This window comes from Nestor notabilis, unplaced genomic scaffold (genome assembly GCF_000696875.1).
Source record: "Nestor notabilis isolate BGI_N333 unplaced genomic scaffold, ASM69687v1 scaffold15531, whole genome shotgun sequence".
NCBI classification, from domain to species: Eukaryota; Metazoa; Chordata; class Aves; order Psittaciformes; family Psittacidae; genus Nestor; species Nestor notabilis.
This window is the reverse complement of record NW_009916219.1, coordinates 19,812-33,092: the sequence shown is the minus strand read 5'-3', so window position 1 is coordinate 33,092 and position 13,281 is coordinate 19,812. Positions and strand designations below refer to the sequence as shown.

Sequence of the window (13,281 nt, the reverse complement as noted above, 5' to 3'; positions counted from 1 at the left end):
CTGATGTTAATATCTATCCACTTAAAGAGATTTTTGAGTGCATGCAGTACCTATGAAATAAAAAATTTCCTTCTGTATTTTTTTTTTTTTTCATTTTTTCATCTTTTTGGACTATGTTTGCCTTCTTGCAGGCCTCTTGAGCTTCTAGTGAACTTCCACAAATTACAAAGGCAGTATTTTTAAGCAAACTATCATCAGCAGTTTTACTTCAAATGCTAGCCTGTGATTTGGGTTAATTCACAAGCAGCTCAGGTGTCTGTGTAGAACAATAGGGCCAACATATGGGAAAAATAAGGTCAGCACTGACGCTATTATGCCCCAGCTGAGCTGTTCCAGTGGTATGAAGATGACAAACGTTATGTTTCACCTGGTCACCAGAAATGTTTTGCCCAATGAGAAGTGAGCCAGATGCATTCTTGAATGCATCATTTGCTGCCCTCTGAAATGTCAAAGATTGCGTGTAATTGGAGATGGCATGACAGGCTGGTGGGACTGGTGCTCTGAGGTAACACAAAGAATTATGTTTCTTAGTAGCTTGTGTGATTTGGTTTGCTTAGGGACAATCTGATAGTCCATATTGCCTGGGAATGTATTTTCCTTGTATCATGTTGACTGGTATATGGAAGGTTTAGTATTCCTCTTCCAATTTCGTTCACTTAAATTGATGATGTAAGGACATTGGGTATTGGTGGAATCTTGGTGTCTTGTTCTGCCTATGCAAATGTTTAATCTCTAGAGGACTAAAAAGCTGTCCAAAGTGATTATACTTTTTGTCTGTGTGAGATATAATCTCTGAAGAGATCAGATTAAGCAATGTGACAAACTGTTTTGCATTTATAACGTGACGGTCAAGATTTTATATCATTTCCAGCTCAGTTATAAAGTGTAAGGAATTGTATATAGTCCTTTAAGGCTGAGTTCAGTTAAGATGATACCACTGTTTTAAGTTTATTCCGCAGGCTGCACTTGTGTTGCTGTCAGATTTAATGCAATCAGTTTGGGCTCTATTTTGCTTTGTATAGCAGATGTCATGATGGTGCTAAATAGTAATGAATGTTAGTAACAGTTTATATTAATATTAAGAGAATTCAGATTGTTCATAATGAAATAATCATATGGCATTTACTGTTTCGTAGGTGGAAATTATGAGCCTATACATCATACTGAAAAGTTGCCAAATAAAGGAGGATTTTTACTATAGCTATTCTAGAAGTGTATCTTTTCGGATTAGTATTTGAAAAGAGAAATAATATCTAGTACTAAGCATACATTTGTGGTTGCTTACTCTTCTCTAGTTTATAGAGTTGCTGAAAGATGTATCTTTTTGTAGAACTTTGGTCTCTGACAAATTGACTTGTAAAAGTTAGGAAACAGTGTAGGAATAAAACTTAGTTTCACACTGGAGTGAGATTGCTGGATGGTTTCACTTAGATATGTGATGGGACTTAAGCAATATAGCATAATCAGAAATTAATTGGAAAAGCTATTGAGTAAGTAAGTGAATTTTTCCCATGATGCCAATCAATTTATTTACACCAAGAATCCGGTACACAATGACAAGTGATAAAAAGGGGAAAGTAAAACCAGTAACAGTGCATATGGGATGTATTTTGTGTAAAGAGTGGTAGGCCCTAATTGGCTGCTTCGCAGGGAAGAGATACTGGTGTGCTTCTGGATGGTTCTCTGAAAATGTAAGAAGGTCAAAGAAACAAACACTGTGATACGCAAGCTTATGAAAAAAGTAGAGAAACGCACATCATGTCCTTGTAAAGTCTGTGATTTTCCTGTAAAGTTCTGGTCTGGACATTTCAAAATGGACATACCAGAACTGGAAAAGATTACAGAGAAGGTTGCAAAGTTTGGTACTGTCAGGGCAAAGCAAAGGACAGGCATTCAGGAACCAATCATGTAACAAGGCCCACAGAAGTAGGGACTTCACCAGCCGAGACTCACTCCCACTGTACCTATGCAGGGCTGGCCCAAGTGAGAGCCATCAGGGTCAGCCAAAAGTCCACATTACCAAACAAGTATGTAGCGATGGAACAGGTCCAAGGTCAAGACAGGAGGCTTAGTCAGGATCAGGTTCAGAAATAGTAACGGGGGCCAGATAATCATCTAGTGATCACTATCAGGTCCCTAGTAATGAGGCAAGTTTGAAATCAAGCCAGGAAGTCACTCCCTAGGTCATGACCAGGCTCTAGATCTACACGGTATGTCACTGCAACACAGCTGTGCCATAGATCAAGGCAGGCGAAAGGCAAAAGCCTCAGCTTAAAAGCAGCTCCCAGGGGAAGGAGAGGCAGCCCTTTCTGAGTCTTCTACCAGCTTTCTTCAAAAAGTTTTTTCATGGTCACCAGAGATACTCTTTATAAGTTGGCCTTGAGAGCAGCCAAACAGCCAGGAGGTGGCGGGGGGAGAATGCACAGGTTTGGTCACAATTTTGGAGCATCATTGAAGAAAGACTTAAGTTGACAGGAACCTTTTCAGCCTGAAGAGGAATAAAGCTGACATGACTTATAGCTGTAGAATTTTGAACATAGAGAAAATTACTAGGAAATGAATAGTCACTGTTTTAGTAAGAGAACTTGTTCATTGATTTAAAACAAACAAAAGGAGGAACTTTTCCGTATATTACAAACTAAAATTGTTAAATCAATTCTACAGGAGCTTGTGGGTAACAGAAGAATAGATTAGTCCAAAAAGATTGAGAGAAATCATCTGTCAACATCTTTGTAAAACACAATGACAGTACCTCTCACTCAGGTCTCCTTTTTTTTTTTTTGGAAACTGAGAGACTAGATTAAGGGTAACGTTTATCCAGCTTTTTTCCTTCTTTTCTGAAGTATCTTCTTCTGGGTATTGTGAAGTGTGATAATGAACTGGGTGGAACTTTGTCTGATTCATTAGAGCCATTTGTTTCTCTTAAGCACAAAAGACAATGCAGGACAGTTGTTCAGAAACAGATAAGAAGCTTCACTATTGGCAAGAACAGGAGGGGGATTATACAGGATAGATTTTTAAAAAGGGGAAGGAAAAGGTGGACAAAAAAATTTTTTTCCACAGAAACTATGGGATAAAAGCAGAAATGTGAAAGAGACAACTCAGGAAATCAGAGCAGCTGTATTGACTTAAATAAGGGTTGTGCAAGTAGGATGGACTAAAAATGGTATAAAGTCAGGAGAGAGACTGCAGCTTTGTAAATAGTAGTGCCTCACTTTGATGAGGTAAGAGTGAAATTATTTGAGGAGTTAGGTATGCAGATAGAACTGAGGAGAATGACCTCTGGATCTGTTTTGAAACACGTGATGGGGAAAAAAAGTGTGAATGGCCAAAATCCAAGTGAGAAGAAACCAGAGCAAGCAGCATGAAAAATTAATTAAATTTTTAGCAGCAGGGATAGTCAGGAAAAAAAAATCTCAATAATATTGAAGTCATAGTAGTTGTACAAATTAGTACAGATGTAGATAGGAGGCAGAATTGTTGGAATGCAAGGATTCTGGTCAATGAGGAAGAGAGATTGCAGAGCTGTTAGTAGCAGTAACAAAAGAAAGTGAAAAGCAGGAACTTGAGATAGATGGGACATCCAGGATATGTCCCCTCTTACTTAAGAAAATAAAAGGTAAATAAGAGATGCCAAAGGGATAGAATGCATTTTGAAATTAAGACAGTTATTGTGGCTGTTCTGTTAGGTTAATGTGCTTTACCAATAAGGCAAACACCTCAAGTATCATGCCATGAAGTGTTTATAAGTTTGTATTTTTAAATTGTGTTCATGAATGGTGATCAGAAAGCAGATATTCACAGAACATTTTGGGCAGGAAATTGCCATAATCTGCAGCAGATGCTGTCAGAGGAATCTTGAAGTAAACAGTTACCATGTTATTGGAGATCAGCAGTGACCATAAGGTTAAAAGTATTTCAAAAGGCCTTTACAGTTGGTGTAGTGATTATAAATTATAGGAAGTATTTATAAAACATTTTGTATTAGTGTTTTTTTCATTTTGATATGGATAGAAATGGGCTTTGCACCTTCATCAGATTCATCCGCAATATTGAGCCTTCACAAGGGGTAATAGCATACTGTGTATTCAGAATCAGACCACTGCAGTTCTTTGTAAAACCTTTTTGAAAGCCATCGCGCTGTGGGATTAAAAAACACTTATTGATACAGTTATAGAAGGATCCTCTGCAGAACTGGAGAAGCTATAAGGGACCAAATAGAGCACTGATACTTCCATTCTTACTCTGGCAACAGCTATCCTAGCAGACTGCGGTTGTGCAAATGGCTTTTACACAGTGGTACTGCCAGCTGTGGCTTGGAAAAAAAGATTTCTTGTAGCCTTATATCCCAAGCTGTGTGGAACCAGCTCAGCAACATTTCCTGAAAGTATCATTTGAAGAGCTGGTCCAAAGACAACTCAAATTACTGGGTTTGGACTGATGTATGAATTTTTTGATGATGTGTCAACACACAATCTTAATGTATGTACATTTCAAGTTGAAGAGCATTCCCAAGTTCATCCTATTGCACATTTAACACAAAAGCAAATGAATTTGCAGGATAGGTAAACCACTCTGTTTTAAACTATAAGGTTTATCAGTAAACCACAAAGCAATTCACAGAACAGCTAAGGAAAAAGACATGAGAGACCACATAGTGATGAATGGTTCACATACGATTCCAGATAAAAATGCTACTTCCCTCAGAGGAGCAGAGTGAAAGAGCACTATGGCAGGCAAGGCTGTTGTTCCATCTATCCTGAGGAGTTTGTGACTGCTAGTGGTGGTTGGGTGGGATTTTATCCTGCTTAAGAGCTCTGTTGTATGAGAAACAGAAACAGGGAAGTCTCCAACAGTGACTCCATAAGTGAGAACCGAAGGGCTCCTTGATATCCCCGATTGCAGGAAGGTTTCTCCGGAACTGTTTAAGGTAAAAGGAGACTAAGAATTCTGAAGGAAATGCAAAGGAAAAAAGAAAAATTCTAAAACTTGAGGGGGGAGAGTGAAATACTCAAACCAAAGAAAAGATGAGCAACTGGGAAGTTCTAAATGGTCATAAATGAGCTTTATTTTGCCTTGTTATGTTCTTTGCTAAACAGAGGTGAGATTCAGAACCACCGTTTTTGTTTAGAATGAATCACTGCAGATGGGCTTAAGACAGACACAAGCCTGGAATTCTCGTCTTCTGCCCCTAAACCTTTTCTCTGGTAACTGAATGGACTCTTGTGGCGTAGGCTACAATTCTTGTGGTGTAGGTGAAGAGCACCTTAGGCAGTTCAGTCTTTCTGCATGTAGACAGTGTTCTTTACAGGGAAGGAACCACATGGAATCCGTAACAGGTGCTATACTAGTGATCCACAAAGCTGCGACGACCATTTAGCAAAATTTTGCTTTTTCTTCCTTAATGTAGGCAAGAAAAACTTGTGGGTTCCCAGGATTCTTTTCTGGTCACAACTGAAATTGCATAAGGAATTTGCCAGGATACATCCTTTAAAGATAAAAAAGATAAGCAGATATTCTTGGAACTGGACAAAAGAGTGGCTTGTGCTTAGAGAGCTGTGACTCACTGTAAGACTAGCTGCGGTCTTATTCTTTATTGAAATGCATAGGTGTCTTTTGGATTTGTCCATAAATTGCAAGCATTCGGGTTTATTTCTCTACGTTTTCAAATTTTTGGGAGGGAATTTGTGGCGTATACACTACAAAACTAGTTGGTACAAATGAGCATGCTAACTACCGCTTCCACCTTCGATCAGGGTTTTCCCACAGACGCTTTTTGGTCGAGTGCAGGAACTAAGGACAGGCAATGTTTCTGTGCAGTTCGTGCTCCCTCTACCGGTCTTTTGGAAGCATGGACCGGGAGAATACAGCTGGCTGCTGTACTGTGCCGTATGAAAAGCAGTCAGTGTTGATGGAAGGATAGACTAAAGGTCAAAAAGATTGAGTGGAAAACTGAATCTCTGAGCTGGGATCTCAGTTCGTCTTCCTGACTCCATTATTTGTAATCTAATCTTTAATTATATGATCTGCAATTTCCAACAGAGCTTTGGTTTCATGAGACTAGTAGCTGTTATTTAGCATAATTTATCTGTTGCAGAAACTACAAGTCACTTAAATGCAGTGGTACTCTGGAAACAGAGAGAAAGACTTTAAGAGTAAAGTAAGAATAAGTAAGCAACCTCAAGTTTAGTGTCCCCAGTCTTCCCAGTCTTTGAATGTTTTGCAACTTCACTGATTTACAAGGAACAAGAATAAGAGAGAAAAATAGTATTTAATGAAAACCAAATGTTGTATTACAGGCAGTCAGTATGGTTTTCAAGTACTAAAAATACAATTAAAAAATAAAATCATTAAATACACAAGTATTTAAACTGGTAAGTTGCATGTATGTACACAGGGACATAATTATTTTGTTTAAAATGAGATAATGGGGTTATAGTAGTATATTCTGAATCTCTCTAAGTTTATGTTGACCCAGAAGATGAATGTTAGTATGCTCAAAAAAGGGGGTGAGAAACTGCAGTAAATGGATAGTGCTGGTCTTGTTAAAAAGAATGCTGGCAAAAATGCTGTCAGGAAAGTAAGCCTCAGTTTCATTAATTACATCAAATTGCTGGAATGCTGATAGGGAGAACTTCCATTATTGCCCAGAAAACAGTAACATCTTTGTTTTCTGGCTAGAAGCAAAAATGTAATAGCTTTATGAAATTGTTCATATTGGTTGATATAATTGTTTTTAATCTGTCATGTACTGAAAAGCTAAAATTAAACAGTAACCACGTAATAATAATCTTAGTTATTTCTGTAGTCAGTAAGAAGACCTAGACTAATATTTAATCAAGATGATTATAAAATGTTTGGGAAAAGTTTATAAATAAAATATAAAATTAAAATTTTGAAGACATTATTTTGAAATACTGGATTTTTAATTTCTTTTAGAACGTACTACCCTACAGAATATGATGAAGGGTTTAACACAAACCATTGAAAACCACTGTAATGTGAAAGGTAAAAACAAAAATGTTCTTACATATATATTGTACTGTAATTTTGAATGAGCAGGCATTTAATTTTTTTTTTATTATATTTACTGTTCTTTTTCAGAAAGAGAAACTCAGGCAGCCAAACAGAAAGGGGGAAAAAATATCTAAAATCAATCTTGTGCAGACTTTGGAGGTCTTTGGTGCTTAATGAATGTCTGTTGCTATTCCTATTTAGCATCCACATATAAAAGAAGTTCTGCCTCAGTGAGGGTTTTTTAATCAGTAATTGGGCTTTAAATTTAATTCAGCATAGCACAGGCAGTTTTGCAAAATGTGAGACATTATTCAGCTGTTGGTGTATTGAAATGTTTATGCATAGTTTTTGTCACTTGGTTAGAACAAAAAGTCTTAATCCTCAGCATAATGTTATTAAAATTTAGCTGTCATCCATAATTAATGTAGTTAATTTTATACCCGTTGTGTGTTCAAGGCATATAGGCATAAATATTAACAATACTCTAAAAATTTGAAGTATAAGGCTGCTTTTGATACTCAGAGACATTTAATAGTAGAAAGAATCATCTGCTTTTTCTAAATTCTGTTTTTAAGATAATAATTTTAGTTTCGGGGAAACAAGTACTTAAAAAGTTGCATCTTCCAATTCAAAACTGTTGTAGCCATGATAATAATCTTTTATTTTCTGAGCCAAAAACTTTGCATCTGGATTTTCTTTAATGGAACAGTTATCAGAAAGCTGAAGACAGTTCAATGTAGTAACATCGGGCAAGTATTATGATTGAACTATTCATTTTCTTGTTAAAAGAAAAAAATGGAGACTATGTAGTTCTGTAAATGATGATTATCATGTCTACAAAAAACATCTGTTAAAGGTAAGACAAGTCAAAAAATTGAATTAATTTCCTTAATCTGCTTTCCTGCTAATAATACTGTCAAAATGTACTTTTTAGTGTATCATATAATTTTTATTTACATAGATGAGAATGATAGACTAAAGGGTATCATTCACGCCTTGGAAGAGAAATTAAAGACTCGTGAACAGGTATGTCACAAGTGATCACTTTATATAGAGGCGCGTTTGTTTGTCTCTGTGTTAGCAGTTCATATAACTTTATATTCTTGGGTTTGCTACTGATACCGTTATTATTGCACTTCTTCTAACATTTATCGTGTGTAAAAAGAGAAGAGTTCTCATGACAGTATCAATATGAGAATGTGTTAGAGTGGCTAAGATGTCAGAACTACTGAGTGCTGAAAACTTTGGCTCAGTCTAAGTTGGACTTTTTTATTTTTTTCCTGTATTTAGCTTCAAATTCAACTAAATTCGTTCAAAACTCTAATCCCCTGCATAAGAATGTATTTTTATGTGGAAATAAGATTTTAATATTCACAATGCCTGCTGTATTACCAGAGAATGGAGAACTGTCTGAATTGTGACTATAGTTTCTTTTGGAGTAAATGCTACAAAGATAATGGGTCTCTAGTTTTTATCCGTATGTCATAATAAATTCCATTTGTCATCTCTCTGTTTTTTATCTATGCCATTTGTTTTTGGAAAGGAGGTAACACCAGCAGCACTAATCGCTATTTGTGTTAGTTCTCTGTGCTAAGATTGCAGATCTGTTATCTCTATAGTATTAGGAATCTCACTGCTGATTTTATTTGCCTGCGTTTGTACTAACCATGAGTTCAAATTAGATTTTTATACCAGTAGAGCTGTCATCTTGACAGTTTGAGAATAAAATAAGTAGCACCTTCTGACAAACGTAAGAAAACTGTGATTCTGTGCATTATACATACGTATGGCATGGTGAAACTTCCAAGTGTTGTCCTGAAGGCACTTACTAGACTATGTCCACATATACCGTTACCACTGATCAGTAACTGCCTTTCTGAGTGTTTCTGAGCATTGTTCTGGTGAGTGGCTACCTACTTTGTGAGAAGGCTCTGACAAGGGTTTTGGAGTAAGTACTTCTACAGTGGCAGCTACTGCCAGTTCCTTGATAATTCTGGAGTAGTAATTGGAGCAAACTTAACAATAGACATGCTCAAACTCTTCTACTTGAGTATCAGTGCCACCAGCATCACTACTGCTGATATCACTGAAGTTTGTGCTGCTGCCAGTATGAAGTTGTGAAATCCTTGGGATAAGCAATACTAAGAAAATTCATACTTCAAATATGATTTTTGTTTTACAATCTAACAGTCAAATATCCACAAATAGAAAACTGTAGTCACTGACCTAACTGAAGCACTGTATCAGATCCGTGGGGAAAGGAATGTTACTTCTCCATTTGCCTCTTCTAATAAGTACAATTTCTGGTTTTATATTAACTGATAACTACAATACAATGAAATGTGCTATATTTTTCATCTGTGGACTTCAGCCAGACTGTGTAAGAAGTAATTGGGCATTTTGAATTTACTAGATAGAGGATAAAGCACATACTGAATTATAGAGTGTTGTACATTTCACATGAATGTTGTGCTTCGCAGAAGACTGAGACCACAGAAAACTCAGGATTTTTCTGAAGCTTTTTACATTCACAGGAATACAAAGATCAGATTGAAAAACTTATGACAGAAATTAAAACCAAAGAGGAAGACCACAAATTAGAAATAATGAAGCTGAATTACGCTATGATGAAAAAACGTAAGTTCTCTGAGGACTGAATGCTGTAGCATTAGGTAAAAAGTGTTGTAACTACAGGAACTACAACTTCATCTAAGAAATGTACAAGTTCTGCTTCGCAGTGGAAATATGAAAGCTAAAGATGGACAGTGTTTAACTGAATTTTATCTTAGCTCAAGAGCAGACAGTAGCAATGAGGCAGTAGTACAGCAGCACAGGACAAGCCGAAATTCCCAAACAGGTAGAACAAACAACGGGAATTTGGACCTAAAAATCTGAAGGAATTAAAATTTGGGTTAATTTGAACTATTGTTTTAAACTATTAGCTAGACTGCTGTTAGAGTGTTCCAGCTATGCTCAGGGAAGTAGAACATCATTTTCACAAATAAGTAATACTGCTACAAGAATAAAAACCATTTGAATATTAATTTTTCCCATTACTGACACAGCCTTGAAGAGCAGGATTTTTTGCTCATCCGCGTAGCTGAAAAAAGCCAAACTCTTTGTAAAATAAGATGCTTCTTCAAAGAGACTCCGTCTTACTGAGATGGGACAGGGTGGTTTTCATATGGTCTTTGCTTGAATTCAGTTGTTTTCCTGTGAAATGTTGATCTGCTATTCATTAGATTTTTAATATTTGGGAAGTTATGTCATTTTTCCATCTAAACATCTGTAACCATCATATTTGGTGTTACGGTGTTTCTAGTTGAAGCAAAAGAAAGGGAGTATAAAGAAGAGAGAGAGAAAAAAGACCTGGAAGCAGAAGAGATAACCAGACAGCTGAGAATTCAAATTGAAGAGAAGCAGAAAGAAATCATTAAACTGGAGATAGAGGTACGCATTGCAAAGCTGAGTTAAAGATCAGTTGATCTTTGGGTAAACTTAGACTGTGTTGTGAAAAATAGTAATTAGTACTTAATGAAGTAATACGGTATGTATCTAGGAAACTTAAAAAAAGATTGTCTTTACAAAGTTCAGTGGCATGTGATCCCTTCCATAATGATATCTGAGTTGCTTCTGCTCAGGAATCAAGTTCTACCTGCTGTAGAGGGAAAGTGAAGTTTGCAGTATTCTTGTGTTAAATAATTTTGAAACTTTTGCTAGCTTCTGAGCTATACAAAAAATGTTTTGCTTCTTTTTATTCTTTTTAACTTCTAAATGCTAGAAAGATAGCTTTTTATATAAACTTCCAGGAGCTTAAAGACTTCTAATCATGTGGAGATTTGAGTCACAGAATCAACATGTATTTCTTGGCTCAGATTTTAAGCCACTGTCTTTACAGAAACAATTAAGGAAATACTTGAAACCTTTCAGCGTATCAAAAAAGAAATAAGGTGTTAATGTGTTTGGGCTGAGTTTTCCTTAGGACATGAGGGAGAGGTGATGGTTTCAGAGGTTTTTTAGCATCCTCTGTATTTTCTTCTGCGCACATGCAGCTGTGGAGACTTTAGGTATTTTTGTCATCGTCTTGTTTGTCTAAATGTATTTAGTTTATTGTATTTGTACTGTATACTTTTTGCAATATTTTGGGGTATTTTTTAAAGAAACATAACTTGTAATTGCATTCTTCTTTAAATAAACTGAATTGGCTTCATTGTCCTAGGATTCAATAGTAGATAAGCTCTCATACACAAAATCTAATAAAAAAAAAGTTAAAATTATATTTGTATTATGTAACATACCTTTTTTTCCTATTTGTATTTAACATTTTGCTTTTTTTTGATTCTTTCAGTTCAATGCTAAATTGGCAACAGTTCGGGATAGCACAAGATCATTTTGGCAATCTTCTGCCTTTCCACGGAGTATCTATCGAAGAGTATGTGCTTTAATAGCCTATAGTCTGCAGATACTAAACATTGTTACAGAGTGTTTGAAACAGCAGTTCCCTGCAGTTTTACTGTGTTTCTCCTGCAACAAAACTCTGGGGACTGGGGAGCTGGAGGCATGTGCAGATTCATGTCCATCTTATGCTTTACATTCCCTCCCACCTCTAAACAATTAGTTTCATGTCTCTGCACCGGTGCTGATAAAGCTCAACAGCAAAAGCTCATACGTGTAGTGGGTTTAGTACAGAATTGTTAACCTGGGAATTTAAGATAGAGCTGACATAAATTACTGTAAGCTTGGGACTTTGGGATGTCACAAAAATAGGATTTTGGGGAAGTCACCTTTGTAGTTTTGTGACACAAAATAGTTAGAAAAATACTCTTATTAGAGTATTTCTCATTAGTAACAGAGTCCTGGTACATAATTCAGTGTGATGTTTAACAATGAAGCTTTTGCTTGCATTTTTACAGAAGCTGCAGAATTTCCAGCAGGAGAAAAACAACGAACTTGAACTTCTCCGAAACACCATAAAAGAATTAGAGGAACGTCTTCTTAAAGAGCAAGAGCAAGGCTTCAATCTGAGGCGATTTTGAGTAAATGACATATTTCAGTACTACAGATAAAAAGAAACAAAACCAGTGTATTTCAAACTGTTCACATGAAGGTAAAAACAAGATATGAAGAAATGCTGAATATTTTTATTGAAAACACTTGTCAAATACTCCGAAGCCATGCATTCTGTGTATATTCAGGGCTACTTTCTTGCTCATCTGCATTCACAATAAGAAGATTCAGGTTTCACAGGAGTAATAATTTCCCTATTAAACCGTCATTAATTATCGTGTACACTTTCAGAGCAGTTTTCCTTTCTTGACTCATCTCTTCTTCATCCAGGAATCCTTCGAACAACTGTATTTTTACCTTAACTCAGTTAATCAAAGGTTACAAATGCTAAGCTACAGACAGAGAAGTTAAACAAGTTTAAGTGGTATATTATCTTACCATTCAATACAGATTTTTCAAATTCAGCACTGTTATAAATGTAGAGAAACATTAAGCCAGGATTGAATTTGTCCTGTCTCTCCTCTTTTTGATACTGTTACTGATTCTGCATGAGGAGTTGTCAGCACTGTTTTTCATTTAGGCATGATGTTACAAAGTTGGTTGAACTTTTAAGCTGTAGTAGTATTAATGGGTACTGATACTGTATCTAAGCCACAAAAGTTAAGCATATAAATCTGTTACTTTAAAATAATGCAATTAGTGCATGTATCTTACATTTGAGTTAAACAGTTGTTTTGGCATGTTGCTAAAGAACAATCTTTTCTCATACATAATGTGTATCCCCAGGTTAGAAGAAAAAAAAAAATTGGAATATATTCCATTTTCTTAATAAAAAATGATTAAAATATCTTTTTTTGGTCATCTTCTGTTCTTGGTTGCAAAACATCAGATCAGGAGCCCCTAGGTCATAGTTTATGCTCCCGTCCTCACAAATGCAAGCAGAATGTTAGAAGATGAACAAGAAAGACAAATTAATCAAGAATGCAGACACCTTTGCACTGCAACTGCAAAACAAACAACAGGCCAATTAAATTCCTTGAAAATATGAAGCTTTTCACTGATGGAATTTGACAGGTATTGTGTAATCCTATGAGCACTGCTCTAAAAGTCTGTTTCTTTATAGTATTTTAGCTCTACACACCTGTCTCTAGTATAATTTTTAATGGGGGCCAATAAAGACACTTAATCGGTTAATTTTCCCACTCGCAACTCTACGAATTTAGGTATTAGGACTCCCTTGCATTTTTAAGGTGGTGC

General features: G+C 36.1%; 1 protein-coding gene across 1 annotated transcript in view; it reads left to right on the top strand.

Moving 5' to 3' along the window:
• The window catches only part of CCDC152 (coiled-coil domain containing 152), a 13,435-nt gene extending 1,382 nt beyond the window's left edge, over positions 1–12,053 (top strand). The window contains exons 3-8 of the mRNA XM_010024484.1: positions 6,940–7,008; positions 7,979–8,043; positions 9,552–9,654; positions 10,340–10,467; positions 11,366–11,449; positions 11,931–12,053. Coding sequence (XP_010022786.1) covers positions 6,940–7,008; positions 7,979–8,043; positions 9,552–9,654; positions 10,340–10,467; positions 11,366–11,449; positions 11,931–12,053 — 572 coding nt within the window. The remainder of the gene's footprint in view (positions 1–6,939; positions 7,009–7,978; positions 8,044–9,551; positions 9,655–10,339; positions 10,468–11,365; positions 11,450–11,930) is intronic.
• The last annotated feature ends 1,228 nt before the right edge of the window (positions 12,054–13,281 follow it).